This window comes from Heterodontus francisci, chromosome 6, assembly GCF_036365525.1.
Source record: "Heterodontus francisci isolate sHetFra1 chromosome 6, sHetFra1.hap1, whole genome shotgun sequence".
Classification (NCBI taxonomy): domain Eukaryota; kingdom Metazoa; phylum Chordata; class Chondrichthyes; order Heterodontiformes; family Heterodontidae; genus Heterodontus; species Heterodontus francisci.
This window is the reverse complement of record NC_090376.1, coordinates 20926952-20948494: the sequence shown is the minus strand read 5'-3', so window position 1 is coordinate 20948494 and position 21543 is coordinate 20926952. Positions and strand designations below refer to the sequence as shown.

General features: G+C 40.7%; 1 protein-coding gene across 8 annotated transcripts in view; it reads right to left on the bottom strand.

The window, feature by feature from the left end:
* Positions 1 to 21543, bottom strand: part of herc2 (HECT and RLD domain containing E3 ubiquitin protein ligase 2) — a 236757-nt gene that overhangs the window by 106214 nt on the left and 109000 nt on the right. For 5 of the 8 annotated variants that reach the window (XM_068033261.1, XM_068033264.1, XM_068033263.1 and 2 more), the window contains exons 27-35: positions 19530 to 19662; positions 16654 to 16781; positions 16333 to 16528; positions 13924 to 14057; positions 13217 to 13390; positions 12961 to 13097; positions 8186 to 8337; positions 5559 to 5750; positions 3782 to 3850 (exon numbers count right to left, since the gene is read on the bottom strand). In XM_068033261.1, coding sequence (XP_067889362.1) covers positions 3782 to 3850; positions 5559 to 5750; positions 8186 to 8337; positions 12961 to 13097; positions 13217 to 13390; positions 13924 to 14057; positions 16333 to 16528; positions 16654 to 16781; positions 19530 to 19662 — 1315 coding nt within the window. The remainder of the gene's footprint in view (positions 1 to 3781; positions 3851 to 5558; positions 5751 to 8185; positions 8338 to 12960; positions 13098 to 13216; positions 13391 to 13923; positions 14058 to 16332; positions 16529 to 16653; positions 16782 to 19529; positions 19663 to 21543) is intronic. The other 3 variants (XM_068033268.1, XM_068033269.1, XM_068033267.1) reach the window with 2 other exon arrangements.

Sequence of the window (21543 nt, the reverse complement as noted above, 5' to 3'; positions counted from 1 at the left end):
CTCTACATTGGGGAGACCAAACATAGATTGGGTGACCACTTTGCGGAACACCTCCATTCAGTCCGCAAGCAAGACCCCGAGCTTCCAGTTACTTGCCATTTTAAGTCGCCATCTTGCTTTTGCCCATATTTCTATCCTCGGCATGCTGCAGTGTTCCAGTGAACATCAATGCAAACTCGAGGAACAGCACCTTGTTTTCCGATTCAACACTTTAGTCTTCTGATCTCAACATTGCGTTCGACAGTTTCAGAGCATGACTCACATTTTGATTTTTTTTTAAACCACGTGCCAGTCTTAAACTTGTTTTTCATGTTTTTGATATTGGACAGAACTGTTCATTATTCTGCCATTAACACTCTCTCTGGACAAATGCTTTGTCTTTTACTATCACTATTACCACTCCCTTTGCCTTTTATTCCATGGCATCTTTGTCATTTAATCTCTCCCACTTTCCACCTGATCACAGACCTTCCCTTTTGTTCTTCTTCCTGCACCCCCACCAAGCCCCCGCACCCCCCCGCCCCGCCTTCACTTGCTGAAAACCTATTACATTCTAACCTTTGCCAGTTCTGATGAAAGGTCATCGACCTGAAACATTAACTGTTTCTCTCGGCACAGATGCTGCCAGATCTGAGTATTTCCAGCACTTTGCTGTTTTTCAGATTTCCAGCATCCGCAGCATTTTGCTTTTATTATAACAAAAAACAGGGCTTGCATGGAGTTAGAACAATAAAAGCATTTCTCGAAACAGCAACATTCATTTAGGACCTGGTTGCTCAGTCAACAATGGAAAAGTGGAGAATACTTTGTATGCATTGCATGATAATTTTTTTTTAAGTTTTCCGTGGTGGCAAAAAAAAGTTTAGGATAGAATGTCCTTAGTGTGGTTTTAAGGTCAGCTTCTGAGCTCCTTTTACATCATAGCCTGTTTAAAAGGGGATGTACCAACAGAGTCTTAATCAAAAGAAATAAGAAAATTAGAACTAAATTCTTATTTCCCCTTCAATCTACTAAGACAAATTTTTTGAAATGCTCTACTGCAAGAGTGATTTCTGAAGGCATTAGAAGCTGATCTTTAAGAACTATGGTGCAAGAGCATCACATCATTAAGAGGGTCATTCAGAGATGACGCATTTCCTAATAATGCATGTAAATTTAGCTCTCTTTTACAAGAAATCACAATAACTCCTCTGCATAGGCTCTTTTAACATAATCAGCACCTATACAATTTTTACAAAAAATAAACATATTTTAATGATCAAGAGAAAAAAAGTCATCCACAAACTTGGTTTACAAGTGGTGACACCATTTCCCTCACTGAAGTCTCCCAGCCAGGATATACTTTCCACCACTTGGCCTACCCAATTCACTGCAGTAGCAGCATGCCCTTCATCACCAAGTTGCATCTTGTCCTCTCCCAACTTCTGTGGCACCTATTTATGTTCCACTCTGCTCTCCTTTAAAATCATTTGATGCTCCCCGAGCTCTTTCTAAGATATCGTATCTTCTTTCTTCCCCCAGCCTGTGTACCAAGTCACTCCTTATCCGTGCTAACTTCAATTTTCATCTCAGTGACGCCACCTTCTCACCTCCAAATTTACCACCCTCCTAAACCTCTCCATGCACTTCTCATGTCCATTTATGGCCTATCCCCTTAGCCTCGCTATCTTCATGATCTCCCTAACACTATGGCTCAATTACTGACAAGGTTATTTCAGACCACTTCCTCATATCCTTCCAGAAAAAAACCTCTCCCTTCCAAACCCTTCCAAATCACTATCATTCTAACTTTCAACTGCCTAGCTGTTAACTGTTCATTTGCCATAATACCTCTGCTGCTGAATCTTTCAACCATTACCTCATCTCTACTTTTGATACCCTCATCTCCAGCAAAACCTTCACTGGTTCCAATCCCTGCCATTGCCCCAGAAAGACTGCAGTTTTGCTCCTTCAAGTTCGATTAACCTCGATGGTGGGAAAGCTTTTAGAAACAATAATTCAGGACAAAATTAACAAATCACTTGGACATATGTGCATTAATTAAGGAAAGCCAGCACAGGTTTGTTAAGGAAAAATCATGTTTAACTAACCTGCTTGAGTTTTTTTAATGAGGTAACAGAGAGGGTAATGCAGTTGACATTCAGTTGACATTGCAGGACTTCCAAAAGGCATTTGATAAAGTGCCGCACAACTGGCTTGTCAGCAAAGTTAAAGCCCACAGAATAAAAGGGACAGTAGCAGCATGAATACAAACTTGGCTGAGTGAAAGGCAACAGAAAGTAGTGGCGAATGGTTGTTTTCCGGACAGGAGGGAGGTATGTAGTGGGGTTACATATGAACTAGGAGCAAGAGTAGGCTATTTGGTCCCTCGAGCCTGCTCCATCATTCTATAAGATCATGGCTGAACCGTTTATGGACTCATTTCCACAGGAGTCCCTAACCTTAACCCTCTAACCCTAAGGTTCCCCAGGGGTCGGTGTTAAGACGACTGTTTATCTTGATATATATTAATGACCTAGACTTGGGTATACAGGGCACAATTTCAAAACTTGCAGATGACACAAAACTTGGAAGTATGGTGAACTGTTAGGAGGATAGTGATAAACTACAAAAGGAAATAGACAGGCTAATGGAATGGATGCACAAGTGGCTGATAAAATTTAACGCCAAGAAGTGTAGAGTGATTCATTTTGGTGGGACGAATGAGGAGAGGCAATATAAAATACAATTCTAAAGCAGGTGCAGGAGCAGAGGACCTGGGGGTATGTGTGTACCAATCATTGAAGGTGGCAGAGCAGGTTGAGAACGCGGTTAATAAAGTTTACGGATTCTGGGCTTTATAAATAGGGGCCTAAAGTACAAAAGTAAGCAAGTTATGATAAACCTGTATAAGACACTGGTTCGGCCTCAACTGGAGTATTGTGCCAAATTCTGGACACCACACTTTAAGAAAGATCTGAAGGCATCAGAGAGGATGCAGAAAAGATTCAGGAGAATGGTTCCAGCAATGGTTTTGATTACATGGGTAGATTGGAGAAGCTGGGGCTGTTCTCCTTGAAGAGGAGAAGATTTGATAGAGATGTTCAAAATGATGAGGGCTCTGGACAGAGTAGCTAGGGAGAAACAGTTCCCATTGCTGGAAGGATCAAGAACCACAGGACACTGATTTAAGGTGACTGGCAAAAGAAGCAATGGCGACAAGAGGAAAAACGTTTTTACGCAGCGAGTGGTTAGGATCTGGAATGCACTGCCTGAGTGTGGTGGGGGCAAATTCAAGTCTAGAACTAGGGATCACATTCTCAGAATAAGGGTTCAGCCATTTAGGACTGAGATGAAGAGAAATTTCTTCACTCAAAGGGTTGGGAATCTTTGGAATTCTCTACTCCTGAGAGCTGTGGATGCTAAGTCGTTAGTATATTCAAGTTAGAGATTGATAGATTTTTGGATACTAAAGGAATTAAAGAATATGGGGATAATGCAGGAAGGTGTAGCTGAGGTAGATGATCAGCCATGATCTTATTGAATAGTAGAGTAGGCTTGAAAGGCCAAATGGCCTACACCTGCTCCATATTTCTTGTTATGTTCTTAACTAGGAGTTCTGGGGGAAAAAATATATTTCAAAAGTCCCAGTTGTACCATCCCTGTTCCAAGATCAGTGACAAAGATGTGCATAAGATTATTCACTAAAAAAAAATTTTAAATTGCATATAAGTACGGAAACAGAAAGCACCGCACATCTTTTTATCCAAATGTTTCCATAATTCCTAAGGTGCACACTTACCGCATGCGCACAACACAGCCCCACCTTTAAATCTGTTTCTTTCCAATTTTGATATGGACGGTCCTGTTCCTGAAAGTACAAATCGCTTCTTTGAATTATAAACTGGTATTGAGGTCGTTTTTGGATGGCATCATTTATTATTCCTGGCACTTTTATATATAGCAAGGGAAAGCGGTCTTAAAACAATACTAATCACAAGAGAAGAATTGTCAAACCCCACAATCACTGACACACTAAAAAAAAAACTATTGGCACAAATGTATAGTATTCAAAAGATAGTTATGGATGAACAACTGGCTGCTTTAGAATTTCAACAAAGCCAGAAGATAACAAAAGGAAATTACTTAGGAAATTTTCTGAAAAATCAGGAAACAAGTTTTAAACTTTTAAGGGGTTACTACAAAATTTGCAAGGGTCTCAGTCTCATTTTTGCAAGATTGCAGCTCATAAGAACAAGTTATAAGCAAAATATGCCATCCTCATAAGTTATGAAAGAACAAGCTAATTTTCACAGATAATTAGTCCCCTAAATCCTTTTTTTTAAAAATAGGAAGGAGCATCATCTGTTTCTCACGTAGATTGTGCAACGAAATAAAATGAAACTACAGTAACACCTTTTAATTTTCAGGTCAATGGAGCCCACTTTTTGTCCAAATTGTCAGAAGGAAAGAAAAATATATTATGTAGGCTAAGACAAAAGGAGCTCAAACACAGACCTGGAATCATAACTTTTAAAAAAAATTAAAGTGAATTGAACAGTGAGATAGTATCATTTTAACTCCATTTAGGTCTGTGCCCACTTTCCCCTTCATTCCCTGGTTAAGTTCCACAAGTCTAGTTTCCACCCTTCCCAAAGCACAAAGATTGCCCTCAAAGTGTCCTTTGTCACCATGTCACACTATCCTTCATTTGCCTCCTAGAATTCTCCACAGCAATAAACTAATACCCCATAATCCTCCAAGATTCAATCAATGACGCTTGCCTCAATTGGCTCCACCCCAATCTGTAACATGACCAGTACATCCCCTAAAATAGCTTCGCCAGCTCCCACATGGCTTTCTGTGAGACATAATGGTTCCATCCTGGGCTTAATTCTTTTCCACGTCTATAACTTGCTCATGAAGTCTTCCTAACACCAGTGGCAATAATCAGCTAACTAACACGTAGCTATCCTCATGAATGTGGGTGGGGTGTGTGGGGGTGGGGGAGGTTGGGGGTGAGGGAGCAAAGAGAGGAGAGGTAGATTAGTTCTGTTTAAAGTTAAGGTGGCTCTAATGTGACATGACTGGTACTATAGAAGAAAGTTTGAAACTTTTTTGATGACAAAAGAAATAATGAACAGCAAGTTACCAATGTAGGAAAGGACAAAGATTCACTCTAAGATAACAGAAAAAAAACTGAAGATACAAGGCACAACAGTAGACTGAAAGTGGGGTGGGGGGGGTGGGACAGAGAAATCATCTGATCACGGTGCAAATTTCTTTTGGGACAGACTTCCTGCATGCTATTGCCTTGTGGGACGATTGTAATATACACTTTGCGTTTACAGATTATCTGAATACAGAATAAAAAAAATCTTTGACTACTTTAATTGCCCTATTCCAGCTGTCCTAAGGATAAGATTCTACAACTTGCATGCAATTAAGCAACAAGTTCACAAACAAACCAACATTCTTCATTTATATAACTCACAAGGATAAAGAAAATTATTGAAGACTATTTTAGTGCAATCAAAGTAGAATAAAACTTCATACTGAAGCATTTACATTTCACTGACCTATTAGTCGCAGAACTGTTTGAGTTAATGCAAGCAAACCAGAGTTTAACAGAAGGCTGAGACTGTTGGCTCCATGCTGAAGCGTCAGCATGTTTATCATGATGAGTAAGAAACGAGCTTGTGGAATGGTACCAAGACTTGGTGCAGAAGGATTTTCATTGGTAACGGTTTGCAAAGGGACAGACTGCATGCCTAAGGAGGAGATAAGTTTGCAATTAGCAATATTCTGATCTAGCCATTTGCAATTAGTAATTCACTTACATCTCAAACTCAAATCAATCTTCTCTCTTTCAAAATAGTCAGGTGACTGAGAGCCCACTAAAATGGTTAATATTCCTGAAATACCCTGTGATTGTAACATTTTTACATGTGCTGTAAAGAAATGAAACATTTACTGTGTTGACAAAAGCTCATTGCAACAAACTGGTCATTATATTTTCTTTGTCGTCGAGGGTCCTATGAACTGTTGTTTGCTATTGACTCTTTTTCTGTAAATTCCGTTAGTGCTGTGAAATGGAAAAACTTCACATTTTGAATATACATTGTGTGCAGTACATCTCATTACAATTTATGAATGCTGCAGTTTTGATGATTACTTGAACCAGATGCATCAAAATTCAGAAATATGAATATAAATAGCTTACATCTCCAAGGCACTTCCGTCTCTACATAACTGTTTTGGGCTTGGAAATATGGCAATTTCTCGATAACCATTTTAAGTACTTCAAATAACCCTTTCAAAGCCCCGATTTTGGGTTTTTGGCCAACCTACTTTGTCTTCATCTATCATTCACACAACCAATTGCTGCAGCTGTGTACTTACTAATAATGGTGTATAGAACATTTTCCCCAGAGACATCTTTGAAGTACACATATTATTTCAGAGCTCTCCACTTTCTTCCCTTCTGCTTCTGTCATCCCTCTCCTGATGTATTAACAATCCCACATTTAGACACACTTCTCAAAACTTTTGTATTGTAAATTCACGTCTACAATTATAATGGAAACTACGCTAATTGTCATGCGCAATTACATCCTCTCGCCAAGCACTGCAATACGATCAATGGCAGGATGGTGTAATTAGAATACATTATGACAAGTTTGCAAAGGCATTTTCCATTAGCGAAAGAAACTTTTAAGATGAATACATGAAAATCTGACTTCTAAAATGGGGACTGAATTAAGTCCGTGTCTCCTGGCCTAATTATTCTTCACCCACATTACCCGAGGACAACGTGACTTTAGTCACTGAATGCAATTCCAGAGGACTGATGTTCTATAAATAATTTTTAAAAATTGCAGCTTTTGTTTTTAAACTTTCATGCTTCTCTTGCATCCAATGTTATTAACACTCAACATTGCTGTATCATTACAAACATGTTTACTATTCTGAAAATAAACAGGTGAGAGGAATATTTTATTAATTATCTGATAAGAGTCAGCAACATCAACTGAGTACAAGAATAAAATTTGTCATACATGTTACTGCTGCCATAGTGTCCCTCTCTGACAACAAATATATGAGGACACAATAGAAATAGTCATAAGTTCTCTGTACCAAGTCTTAACTAATAGGTTTGCTTTTGTAAAGTCGCGATATATAAAGCTGTTTGAAACAAGCTTAAATGTAGTGGACACCCCTGATCATCAGAATCCTGCTTAAAAAGGATTCATTTTACAACCGTTTGTTTCCGTAGTTTCCATATTTTTCTTTCCTTCTTTTCTTTTCTTTTGGGCCTCCTTATCTCGAGAGACAATGGATACGCGCCTGGAGGTGGTCAGTGGTTTGTGAAGCAGCGCCTGGAGTGGCTATAAAGGCCAATTCTGGAGTGACAGGCTCTTCCACAGGTGCTGCAGAGAAATTTGTTTGTTGGGGCTGTTGCACAGTTTCCATATTTTTCTTTCCTAATTGGCATTTAAATGCCTCAACAAATTTATTCACTCAGGGAGCCAATAGTACTAGTGTTATTACCAATATATCCTGCATAAAAACTAATTGGTATGTATGTTGTATGGGAGATATCATCCTTGATGGTGTAGGAAATGCTACAAAGAAAAGTGTGCTCCAAGTTGCAGAGGTCAACTCCAACATTATGTTGGGCCCACATACGCATTCAACAGCATGCAAGTGCAGGAGCACTGATAAGGACCAACAGATTGCCAGATGTTAGTGAGTGATCTTATTTCTCCCAATAATCCCTTCAATTTGTAATAAATTTACAAACAGATAAACATGCAAATATAATTATCTCAGAGCACAGTTTAATTTATGATGCTGTCAGAAAGAAATGATCAGGCTAGTATTAAGGCTTTTACATGCAGAGCAACTTTTCTTGTAGTTATCATTCCGAAACACTGCACTGGGACTTCAAAACTTCAAGCAACGAGGTGTCTCTATCAGCTGAATACAGCAAGTGTATGACTACCTCAATACGTTCACTCCCAAAAACTAACTAGAGCTTTCCTATCTTTTACGAAGCAAACCTCAATGTTCAACTCATCCCAGAAATTTCTATGAAATTTTAACACATTCAAAAGTTTTTACCAAAGCAACTATTAATAGCCCATACCACTGAAAGTAGCAGTTTAAAAGTTCTTTACATTATTTCTGAATAAAACCTTCTTACCTAGATCATTAAATCTGCCTTGTGCATCCAACAGCATAGTGCGAATGTTCTGAATAGCCCAGGCATAAAGTTTTCCAAAAGTAACTTCAAGTAGCATGCGGTTGAATGGTGGAATGAGATCCACATCTTTTAGGCAGTCTGAAACAGGCTCACTAAAGAGAGGATATTCATTTTAGTATGAAGTTAGAACATGAATGAAATCAGACACTAAAAGAATTTAGTATTTAAAACTTCACAATAGATTTCACAAAAAATAGTCAATTAGCTGGATTTTGCAGTCAGCAGCAAAGCAATAGCACTCACCACTGACCTCAGAAAGCTGCCTACAAAAATGTAGCGAATTTTGTGGCACAGACTTTCCCTTGATGTCAGTCTGAATCTGGCGCCAAGGCAAGGGGATCGCCAGGCATCCAACAATCGTGATACCATCAAACAGGTAGACAGCCAATCACACTGAAGTATTCGCATAGACAGCAAATAAGGAAGTAAAAATGCCTGAATCCCCCTCACTTAATTATTAAATTTTACAGATAGTGACATAAATGATTGGAATTTACATATGGGTTTAAGGTAAAATAGCACAAACTTTTTTTTAAAATTAAAATGCGTAATTTTTGATAATGGAGAAATTTGACATTCAACGATATAAAATTACTCTTTCAGGGCCAGTGAGGTTGCTTATGAATTTAGTACGCTGTTAAAAACTCAGTTACATCTCATTCAACAAGACTAGAGGTGTAAGAGTAGAAGTTCTCATCAGTTCAATGTTATCTAAATGATTGCATTCTGGAGGGACCTCAACAGCACAATTTCTGGAGAAACGTAGAATCACTGACAGCAACTTCTGATTTCCATGCTTAACTACATGTGTGCAGACTGCAGAAGTTGCTGTCAGTTTCAGAGGAGTAACGACAGTGAACGTTGACAGTTTTGCTATCATTACTAGTCCAAAATCCAAGCCATTAAACTCATTACATTTCAGCAATAAAAAAATTCCCTTTCAAAACTTCAGATTTGGACCATGAAATAATTTACAAACCAGTGAAGCCTCCAGATTATCCCAAATTGAAAATGCAAATTTCAAATGCCCACACATGAAGACTGACAGAAAACTTCAGTCTTAAAAACAGATCTGTGGACACCAAGTAATAAGTTACAGTGCTGCAGGAGGAGCTTTGTGCCACTTGATGGAACACATTTCCGTTGATCAGAGCCTCTAATAGCAAAGATCAATTCATTCAGTATTGCAAGTAGATGCTCCAATTTGAACTCCAAAATGCCAAGGGCATCTGCACATGCATTGCTGAGTACGCAGTACACCATGAATCTACAACAACTTATACCTATATAGCAGCTTTAACGTAATAAAGAGCCCCACAGGAGCATTTTAAAACAAAATATGACACCGAATCATACAAGGTCAGACGACCAAAAGCTTGGTCAAAGAGGTAGGTTTTAAGGAGTGTCTTAAAGGAGGAAAGCAAGGTAGAAAGGCAGAGAGGTGTAGGGAGGGTATTCTAGAGTTTTGTTTTTGGATTATGTTTATGTTTAGTTTAGAGATACAGCACTGAAACAGGCCCTTCGGCCCACTGAGTCTGTGCCGACCATCAACCACCCATTTATACTAATCCTTCACTGATCCCATATTCCTACCACATCCCCACCTGTCCCCATATTTCCCTATCACCTACCTATACTAGTGGCAATTTATAATGGCCAATTTACCTACCAACCTGCATGTCTTTTGGCTTGTGGGAGGAAACCAGAGCACCCGGAGAAAACCCACGCAGACACAGGGAGAACTTGCAAACTCCACACAGGCAGTACCCAGAATCGAACCCGGGTCGTTGGAGCTGTGAGGCTGCAGTGCTAACCACTGCGCCACTGTGTCACCGAGGGTAGCACATAGATGTGAAATAGGAGGGGGCCAAGGATAGATCCTAGGGGGACACCAGAGGTAGCAGTGTAGGCAGAGAAGCCATTGCAAGTGATACTCTGGCTACAAGTAGATAGATAAGATTGGAACTAGGTGAGAACAGTCCCACACAGTTGGACGACAGTGGAGAGGCTTTGGAGGAGGATGGTGTTGTCAACCTCGTCAAAGGCTGCAGACAGATTGAGAAGGACGAGGAGGGAAAATTTACCTTTGTTACAGTCACGTAGGATGTAACTTGTGACTCTGATCAAAGCTGTTTCAGTACTGTGGCAAGGGGGAAACCTGTAACTGCAATAATGTAGGACTCACTCCCACGGGGCGTAGTTAAGGTCAATAGTAAAGATGCATTTAAGAGGAAGCTAGATAAGAATGAGGGAGAAGAGAACAGAGGGTTATATTGATGGGAGTTAGATGAGGAAGGATGGGAGGAGGCTCGAGTGGAGCATAAACAGCAGCATGGACTGGATGAACTGAATGGCCTGTTTCTATGCTGTAGATTCTATGCTAACACTATATATATATAAAAATATATATATTGCAAATAAAATGTTTTATTATTCGTACATTCACACAAATACATATGCATATACACACACACATACATGCATATGCTAATATAAATATTTTTCTTCTCTATCAATGTATACATTAAAGCACTTTCCCCAGCCTCCTCCACCCTCACCTCCAATAACAAGTACAGGAGCTCATGGACTTCTTTGACACTAAGATTGAAACCAGCTGCCTCTGCTACATCCCTACCACCCCTTACCCTCCAAGCCAAGCTACTCCCAAGCTCCCCCCATTATCCAATTCTGCAATGCATTTCAAAGCATTTAGCACATGCTGGGTTTGAGGTCATGTTAAATCAGCTTTGTGTCATGGCCTTGTAACACATGTAACAAATTAATTACCTTCTTGAATTATACAATTATAGAACAAGAAGAGTAATTCAACCCATCACAGCTGTGCCATTAGGACATCAAGAATATAATAAGAGCAGAAGTTTGCCATACATCCCCTTTAGCCTGCTGCTCTATTCAACAACATTATGGCTCATCGTTTACCTCAACTTCACTTTTCCACCTTAACCCCAGATCCCTTGATTCCCTTAGTGTCCAAAAATCCATCGATCTCAGTCTTGAATATATTCAACAACTGTGCTACAGCTGCCCTCCGGGTTGTAGGCTTTCCAGCCAGGCGAAACAACCCGAGGGGAGATGAGGGAAAATATTTCACCCAGAGGGTGGTGGGGGTCCGGAACTCACTGCCTGCATGGGTGGTAGAGGCAGAAACCGTCAACTCATTTAAAAGGTGTCTGGATATGCAACTTAAGTCCATAACCTGCAGGGCTATGAACCAAACGCTGGAAGGTGGGATTACGCTGGGTGGCACATTTCTCGGCCGGCCCAGACACGATGGGCCAAGTGACCTTTTTCTGTGCCATAAACTTGCTATGATTCTAACCTCTCAGCATCTACCCCGTCAAGCCCTTTAAGAACTTTATGCGTTTCGATGAGATCACCTCTCATTCTTCTAAACTCGAGAATGTAGGACCATTCTACTCAATCTCTCCCTATCAGACAACTCTCTCATCCCAGGAATCAATCTAGTGAAACTTCGTCGCAACCCTTAGAAAGCACATATAAGCTTCTTTATGTAAGGAGATTAAAACTGCACAGAGTACTCCAGGTGTGGGTCTCAACAAAGCTCTGTATAATCACAGCAAAATTTCTTTACTCTTATACTCCAACCCCTACCCCACCCCCTCGCTATAATGGTTAACATACCATTTGCCTTTTAATTGCCTGTTGTTTCTGCATGTTAACTTTCTGTGATTGGTGTACAAGGACCTTCAAATCCCTCCAAATACCAACATTTATTAGTCTCCCACCTTTTAAAATACTCTGCTTTTCTATTCTTCCTACCAAAGAGAATAATTTCACATTTCCCCACATTATACTCAATACACCACTTTCTTGCCCACTCACTTAATCTATCTATATTCTTTTGCAGCCTGTTTGCATCCTCCTCAGAGCTTACTTTCCCACCTACTTTTGTAACATCAGCTAACAAATTACAGCCAGTCCCCACATCAAAGTCATTGATATAGATTAGGAATAGCTGAGGCCCAAGCACTGACCATTGCATCACCCCACTAGTTACAACCTGTCAACTCAAAAATGGCCCGTTTATCTCTACTCTCAGTTTTCTGTCAGTTAACTAATCCTCAATCCAAGCTAGTCTATTGTCCCCAATCCTATGAGCCCTAATCTTGTGTAACAACCTATTGTCAGGCACCTTATTGAATGCCTTTTGAAAATCCAAATAAATTACAGTTGCTGGTTCCCCCTTTACCGATCTTGTTAATTACCCCCTTTCATTGACTCCGCCTAATCATATGATGTATAAGTACCCTGTTACCTCATCCCCAGCTTTGCAACTATAACTATGCCATTTAATTCCATGTACCTCTTTTTCTATATCGTATATAAAAATCATAGAAATCACAGGAGGCCACCAACTCAGCTCCATCACTTGCATGGTAAATCAAATATGTGCACCTGCAGCAGCTGAATTGATTAACAAATTTGGCTGACTGGTCTCTACACAACTTTCTCAAGTTCCAATAAATGTTGTAATTTCTTAAGGAATCACAGGAAACCTTGCTAAATATCAAGGTTATTATTTCAACAGTGGATGGCGTGAAGGATAACTACAATACACCATTTCTGCCATAAATTGTACTATGATGATCCTCAGTTTCTACCTACTTTCAAATATATTAGGTGTATACATATGAGTAACCCTTTAAAAGGAAATTAAAAATAAGTACTGTTACCCTATATTTATCCCCTCAGGGATGAGTCTTTGCCAACCACATAACATGCCATATTGCACTGATGGAAGCAAAAAACTTTTTGATACCAGTTTAAGCATTGTGTCTATTCCCTCCAACCGAACTTCAGCTCTCTCCAGCTGCAAAAGCAAACAGATTAATAAATATTTAGAACAAATCACCAACTTGAGAAATTGTAACACTAGGTTAAATCTTCTTAATACTGAAATCTTACATGTAGTGGGAAACTCTGCCATACCTGTTTTAAGAGACATTTTCTCATCTTCTCCACATCTATTGGCTCTTCTTTCAATGCAAAGTCAACTATATTCGCCATCAATGCAGATTGTGGGAAAAAACCCTGAACATTGTGTTTCAGCCATTTGTATCTGTGAACACTTGTTACAGAAGAAAGTAGGGGCTGCCACTTGTCCTGGAACAGAATAACACATGCATTAACATTGGCATGTTATTTACAGATGAAGGTAGAAAATTTCAAAAGCACACAGGTTTGCTTTCACCCAAATGTATTTACCATTGCAGTGGCACAAATCTCAAAACATCTAGGCTAGTATCTCATAATAGGAATGAGTGAGAAAAGAGACAGAAAGCATGGAAGACAAAGGGCGAAACACACTATGAAGAGATGTGCAAAGTTGGAGAGGGTACGTAAAGAAGGGGAAAACAGAAGACAGGAAAGATTTACACAGTTTGATTATTAAGCACAAAAGAACTGAAATATTTAAAGAATACAATCAAACCTAACTTAATTCACAGCCAAGTATGATTTATTTTATTTTATTTATTTATTTTTTTGAGTACAATATACTTTGATATACTTTCACCATCTGTTTCCATTCATTCCCAACTCATGATTTTTCAAAATTCCACAGACATAACAATGACAACCTTTGAGATTTATAAAATACAAACTTCAAATGAAACAGTAATCTGTTACTATCTTACCTTTGATTTCACAGGCATGGCTTTTTTATCTACACTTCCAGGGCTAAGAGGTACAACACAGGAATCTTCTACATCACTTTCACTGTTTTCAATCTTGGATTCTTCCACATCAGCAGATTCAGACTTCTTTGGAACTGTGAAGAGTCACCACACAGTCAGCACTATGAACAGATACTGAGAGAAAACCACAGGTGATTTTATATACAAGTAACCAAAGTTTCTTTGAAAAAAAACTCAAACAAAAAAGCCAAGAGCAACACAAGTAAAAAAACTAATGCACATTAGCACGCGATCATTATAAATTTTCAGTGCTCGCTACAGATGTGCAATTTTACTTTTAAATTGCAAGCCAGATATAACAAGACTCCCGAATGCACCACTATTGCATAAAAGCAATCAACTACAACATCAACCAATATAAACCAAGATATGTAAGTTCCCAAAAAACTCGAGCCAGCTTTTCAATGGCAGAATCGTAGAAAAGTGAAATTAACTCTAGATTAGAAGGGGGGAAAAAAATTAATGTGAACCCAAGTCTCAACTGCTGATGTTTTCATGGAGAATTAATATTCAGGGAAATTCTGCTAATCTAGTCTGAGTCGATGAGTTCTGCTCACTCGTGCATCCTAGCCAGACAACTAAATTGTGATACTGCTAGTATCATTAGAAAAATTTACAGGGTCAATATACAGAGTGCATTTCATTCCCCCTCACGGTGAGAGTGAAGATGAACTTGAACCGAAAATTAAAATAATTTGTTTACCAAACCAAATGATTTTTATAATCACGCAGCTTTCAAGGTAGCAACTTACTTTGTTCACATGAAGTAATAAGAGATTAAATGTTTGAACCTAAATGATGAAATTTAAAGACTATATAAATATTAAAGAGGATAAGTTTTAAAGTTTATATAAACAAAGACATTGCCATAAAGTTAGCTGCATTCTCCTTTTCGAGGAAATCAAATTTTGAAAGAACTTTGCTTCTAAAACTGTACTTCGATACAGTTCCTTTTCACTACCTTTTGATTAAATTTACAAAGTGACTCCTGACAGTACAGGGTCCCACCGACGTCATCAGAGCACTCCAAGCTGCGCACACGAGCAAGCGGTCTCCTGCTCTGTGAGATGCTGCGCATGCGCAGACTACGTCTTGCCAGGACTAACTGGCGCATGCGTGGAAAACATCATCTGCTACTCGCTCCCCTCGCCCGCTTCCCCCCACTCAGCTACTCTCTCCCGGCCCACTGGCCGCTCTCTCCCCTCAACCATTTGCTCCAGGCCTCGAAACTTTCTCTCCACGCCCCCCCAACCCCTCAGCTGCTCGCTCCAGGCCTCAAAACTTTCTCGCCCTCTCCCCTCCTCCCCACCAGTCGCTTCCGCAACCCCCCCCACCCCTCAGCTGCTTGCTCCAGATCTTGCCACTGCTCCCTCCCCCACTCCCCTCGGCCGATTGTTCCCCACTCCTCGCTTCCCGATCACCACTCCCCCGCCAGCCTGCTCCCCCCACCCCCCAGCAACTAGCTGTAGGCCGCGCTGCTTCCCTCCTCTCGGCCACTCACGCCTACGTCGCCCCACCAACTCTTGCGACTTGCCTTGCTCCTTCGGGTGACGCGTGGAAAACGATCAAATATGGTTGCGAATGACGAGAACAGGACCTAGAGCTAGCTTCTGGAGGGGTGGGGGGGGGGGGGGGGGGGAGAAGCGGGGAGCGAGCAGCCGAGGGGAGGGGAAGGGGGGTGAGCAGTGGCGAGGTTTGGAGCGAGTAGCTGAGGGAGGGTGGGAAACGGCGAGGCTGTAGCGAGCGTGAATGTGTGGATTGGGAGAATGGGAGATTACGGAATGGAGGCAGGGGTGGGATGGGTGCAGCCAGAAATTCACAAAGTTATTTCCTCCATAAACATCACAGTGTAAATGTTGACTTTACCGTCCCACAGAAAGTTGCTTTACATTCCAAATTTCAATGACAGCATCATAGCCAGGATCTTCTGTCTTTGTCAAAAAAAATCAAAACAGTTGAGCAGGAGACATCCAAGAAATTATACAAATGAAGCAATGGCAGGAGGGTGCGGAGAGTGGAGGTGGGATGGAGGCGGTGATAGCAACCTTTGAGGGGGTTTTTGGGCTGAAGTTGTTTTTCTGTGATAAACTGAGCAGCGCCATTTTTAATCATGGCAGCTGCCTGAACGTTGCAGACAATGACTGTTCAGTGGAAGAGGCTACATTTGCGCATGTGTTAGTACTGTGCCACCTAGTGTTGCGTTGTCAGCAAACGCAACTATAAATTTATGGCTTGTATTTTTCACAATCATACACACAATATACAAGTATAAATATGCACACTGCATGCAAGCCTTTTGTGGGTGCATGTGTTTTATTTTTCAGTCTTGCTAAGAATAATTTCTATCACCTCTCATCCTCCTCCTTTCACGGATGATTTTCTGTGTAATTTTCCGCCACCGAGGCGATGCACTTAGCAGTTTCAGCTTAGACATTATAGAAAGGTCGTTACTAACAGCAGGTCGCAGCTCGTTGAACAAAAATCTCAGACGTTCAATTACTGGTGCGCACACCTCTTTGTAGGAGCGTCCTTGCTCTTGGTGAGTCTAGAATTCAAATGTAAAGCAAATTATTCAGGTTACAACAAATAACCTCGCCAAAAGGACAGCACCTTAAAAGTAGCATTTAAAAGCAGAAAAGTTGCTTTTATGGATATATAAAATATATTTACCTTTATTAAAGAGCACTTTGCCTGATATACCACCCGACAAACATCGCCAACTGATTTAGGTATGGCTCTGAGCTTTCCTTGATCCACTCCTAAGGCACTGTGATTGATAACAGACAAAGCTGCATGGCCTGCATCAAGGTTGCATAGAAAAAAAGCACACGAGATTTAAGTAAGATTGTGAGGTAATATTATAATAGATCAAAGATTTTATAACAAAGCACTTGGAGAACAGTGGTAGAATCGGACAGAGTCAGCATGGATTTACAAAACGGAAATCATGCTTGACAAATCTACTAGAATGCTTCGAGGATGTAATTAGTAGAATTGATAAGTGGGGAACCAGTGGATGTGGTTTATTTGGACTTTCAGAAGGCTTTCGACAAAATCCCACATAAGAGATTAGTGTAATTAGTGTAAAATTAAAGCGCATGGGATTGGGGGTAGTGTATTGCGATGGAAAGAAAATTGGTTGGCAGACAGGAAACAAAGAGTAGGCATAAATGGGTCTTTTTCCGAATGGCAGGCTGGTGGGGTAACGCAGGGATCGGCATAAGACTGCAGCTACTCACAATATATATTAATGATTTAGATGAGGGAACTAAACGTAATATCTCCAAATTTGCAGATGACAAAACTGGGTGGGAGGGTGAGCTGTGAGGAGGATGCAGAGAGGCTTCAGGGTGATTTGGACAAGTTGAGTTAGTGGGCAAATGCATGGCAGATGCAGTATAATGTGGATAAATGTGAGTTCCTCCACTTTGGTAGCAAAAACAGGAAGGCAGATTATTATCTGAAAGGCTATAAACTGAGAGAGGGGAATATGCAACGAGACCTGGGTGTTCTCACACACCAGTCGCTGAAGGTAAGCATGCAGGTCCAACAGGTGGTAAAAAAGGCAAATGGTATGTTGGCCTTCATAGCGAGAGGATTAGAGTACAGGGGCAGGGATGTCTTGCTGCAATTATACAGGGCCTTGATGAGGCCACACCTGGAATATTGTGTGCAGTTTTGGTCTCCTTATCTGAGGAAGGATGTTCTTGCTATAGAGGGAGTGCAGCGAAGGTTTACCAGACTGATTCCTGGGACGGCGGGACTGGCGTATGAGGAGAGATTGAGTCGGTTATGATTACATTCGCTGGAGTTCAGAAGAGTGAGGGGGGATCTCATAGAAACCTATAAAATTCTAACAGGACTTGACAGGGTAGATGCAGGAAGGATGTTCCTGATGGTGGGGGAGTCCAGAACCAGGGGTCATAGCCTAAGGATACGGGGTAAACCTTTCAGGACTGAGATGACGAGAAATTTCTTCACCCAGAGAGTGGTGAGCCTGTGGAATTCACTACCACAGAAAGCAGTTGAGGCCAAAACATTGTATGTTTTCAAGGAGGAGTTAGGTATAGCTCTTGGGTTTAAAGGTATCAAAGGATATGGGGCAAAAGCAGGAACAGGTTACTGTGTTGGATGATCAGCCATGATCATAATGAATGGCCTACTCCTGTTCCTACTTTCTATGTTTCTATTTCATTCAGTGCCTCTGACAGTAATATGGCTGAATCAGCAACTCCACAGTGGGGGGGGAAAGAGATGACAGAGAAGGGGTGGCACCATATCAAATCCATATCCAGCATTCTACTGGCCACTATGCCACCGCCCTTCTCTTTTAAAAAAAAATCAATCTTGTTCATCGACAGCCTAGTCTTTTAGAAAGTAATCACGCTCATCAGATTTATTGCACAATAATGGTCAACCATGTCAAATTCAGCAGGCTTTATACTGTAATTTATTTTACACTTCTCAATCTCTGCATTTACAACTTTGTTTATTTTCCCCTCTCCTTCTCCAACCACCACACTGACATTCCTAGAGCAGACAGTGAGTAACTAGCTTCCAGAGGTCTGTCCATGCTGCTTTTTAATTAACCATTCTTAAATCAGGAATTCACCTTCTGGGCGATTCTGTGTACTCCCACTCCCTGAAGTCAGTACACTACTGCGGTGCACCACTTTGGTTCCCCTATCTCATCAAGTAATCTGTTTGATGGAGTTTTGTTCCATAAGGGACACCAGGTTCCAATATTTTTAATAAAGGCGTCCACTGTATTTTTGCATTATAGCAAGTGCAGCCAGATGTTTAAAAAGTTTGTTTCGAGCGTGGGGGCGGGGGGGTATAGTACTGGCAGCACAGACCTGAATTAAGAAATGTCTACTTTCATGGTTTCATTATTTAAATTAACTGTCCAACAGCAATCTGGGTGGTGGGAAAGTAGAGGGGAAAAAATAAGAGATATAGAGTTTTTAAAAAAAAAATCAAACTGTGTAAGTGCTGAATTTCCTTTCACATTGCTCAGTATTTCAATTTTCCTATCAGCACCAATGCACTCATGATTGCACAGTGTAATGCTTTCCTATCAGCATCATTTCAATACCACAGCAGTCTAAAATAAACTGATTAAAGGCAGCAGAAAAATAAATCAAAGTTTAAGAAAGATGAAACCTTATATCTACCAATTCACGAAAAATTTAAGTTTAATTTAGCACACCAGTGAGGAACTAGAGACTGCTTTCTGATGACAGCTACAAATGAAAAATAGGGATTAATATACAGGAAAAAAAAGGAGAGATAGCCAATGTACAAGTCAGTGAGGACATTGGGCTGTAGTCTCAAGTAGTAGAGGATAAGAAGTGGAGACTACTTTGATACGCGTGATACTGGAAGAAAATATTATTTGCTCAGTCCTAAAAAGAATTCTTGCATTTGCAAAAGTATTCTGGAATCAGCTCTTGAAGATAATCAAAAATTCAGAATATGGCATGCAAATTATTAAAAATAATATTTTCAGTAATAGGAGGAGTTTAAGATTTAGCAAAAGGTCCAACCTAAGTCCTGGTGCTTCAGGAGACAGCACAAGAGTAACCGCCCTACATCTTCCACAGGATGCTCAGGAGGGAAAGTGATTGGTGTTGTCAGGTGACATTGCTTGCAATAGCGCTCTATTTGGCACAAGAAATCCTGCCAATGGAACATAAGTGAGTCAACATAAAATAGGACAGGCACAGTAGTAATAAAAAAAAAACAAGATTTGGAAAGCAGTACACACAACTTCATTTCAAATCAAAGCAAAATACTGCGGATGCTGGAAATCTGAAACAAAAACAAGAAATGCTGGAACCACTCAGCAGGTCAGTGACCCGAAATGTTAACTCTGCTTCTCTTTTCGCGGATGCTGCCGAACCTGCTGAGTGGTTCCAGCATTTCTGGTTTTTGTTTCATTTCAAATCAGTTGCAGTTACAGAGCTACAGCACTGAAACACGCCCTTCAGCCCACCGAGTCTGTGCCGACCATCAACCACCCATTGATACTAATCCTACACTAATTCCATATTCCTACCACATCCCCACCTGTCCCTATATTTCCCTACCACCTAACTATACTAGGGGCAATTTATAATGGCCAATTAACCCATCAACCAGCAAGTCTTTGGCTTGTGGGAGGAAACCGGAGCTCCCGGAGGAAACCCCCGCAGACACAGGGAGAACTTGCAAACTCCACACAGGCAGTACCCAGAATTGAATCCGGGTCACTGGAGCTGTGAGGCTGCGGTGCTAACCACTGCGCCGCCCAAATGCTTTTAAAACTCAGTAAAGCTATTTTTAAAAATAAAAAACTGCTCAGCTTTACTTTTCTACATAATTTATTTCGGTAAACAAAGTTAGATCTTACAACACATTTTTAAAGGCAAAATTAAAGTTTCAACGTCCATAATGGAAGCTAAGATACTTGGATTCTTTTTTTCAAAAATTCTGTAGGTGTGGTTAAAAACATGCTTCCCACCCCCAATATACCAAACAGATGCCTTCAGAGCATGATATCCATAGAGACATAATTCACAAAGATCAGTTAGAAAGGAGCAGCGGTACGACCAACACCATACATTTATAATCCACCTTTGATGTAGAGAAATGCCCCAAGAAAATTGACAGAGCAAGATGAAAAACAGATGCCAAGCCAAAGGAAAGAAATACGAGGAAGAAGTGAGCAAAACCTTGAACAGAGAGGTAGGATTTAATGAAGGTCGTTAAGGAGGAGAGGAAGGTTGAGAGGCAGAGGGGTTTGAGAAAGCTATTAGTGTGATCTGGGCCCAAGGCAGCTGTAATACAGCTACCATGGTAGTTGGAGTGGGGTGGGGGGGGTTTGGAATGCACAAGAAGCCAGATTCAGGAACAGAGAAGTTGGGGAGAGTGGGGCAGAGTTCACAGAATCACAGAATTGTTACAGCACAGAAGGCGGCCATTCGGCCCATCGTGTCTGCACCGGCTCTCCGAGCGAGCAATTCACTTAGTGCCATTCCCCCGCCTTCTCCCCATAAGCCTGTACATTCTTTCTTTTCAGGTAACGATCTAATTCCCTTTTGAATGCTTCGATTGAACCTGCCTCCACTGCACTCTCTGGCAATGCATTCCAGATCCTAACCACTTGCTGCTTGAAAAAGTTTTCCTCATGTCGCCATTGCTCCTTTTGCCAATTACCTTAAATCTGTGCCTTCTCGTTCTCGATCCTTTCATGAGTGGGAACAGTTTCTCCCTATCTACTCTGTCCACAGCCCTCATGATTTTGAATACCTCTATCAAATCTCCTCTCCGAGGAAAACAGTCCTAACCTCTCCAATTCACCTTCATAAATGAAGTTCTTCATCCCTGGAACCATTCTCGTGAATCTTTTCTGTACTCTCTCCAATCCCACCACATCTTTCCTAAAGTGCGGTGCCTAGAACTGGATGCAATACTCCAGCTGAGGCCAAACTAGTGTCTTATACAAGTCAACATAACCTCCTTGCTCTTGTACTCTATGCCCCTATTAATAAAGCCAAGGATACTGTATGCTTTATTGAC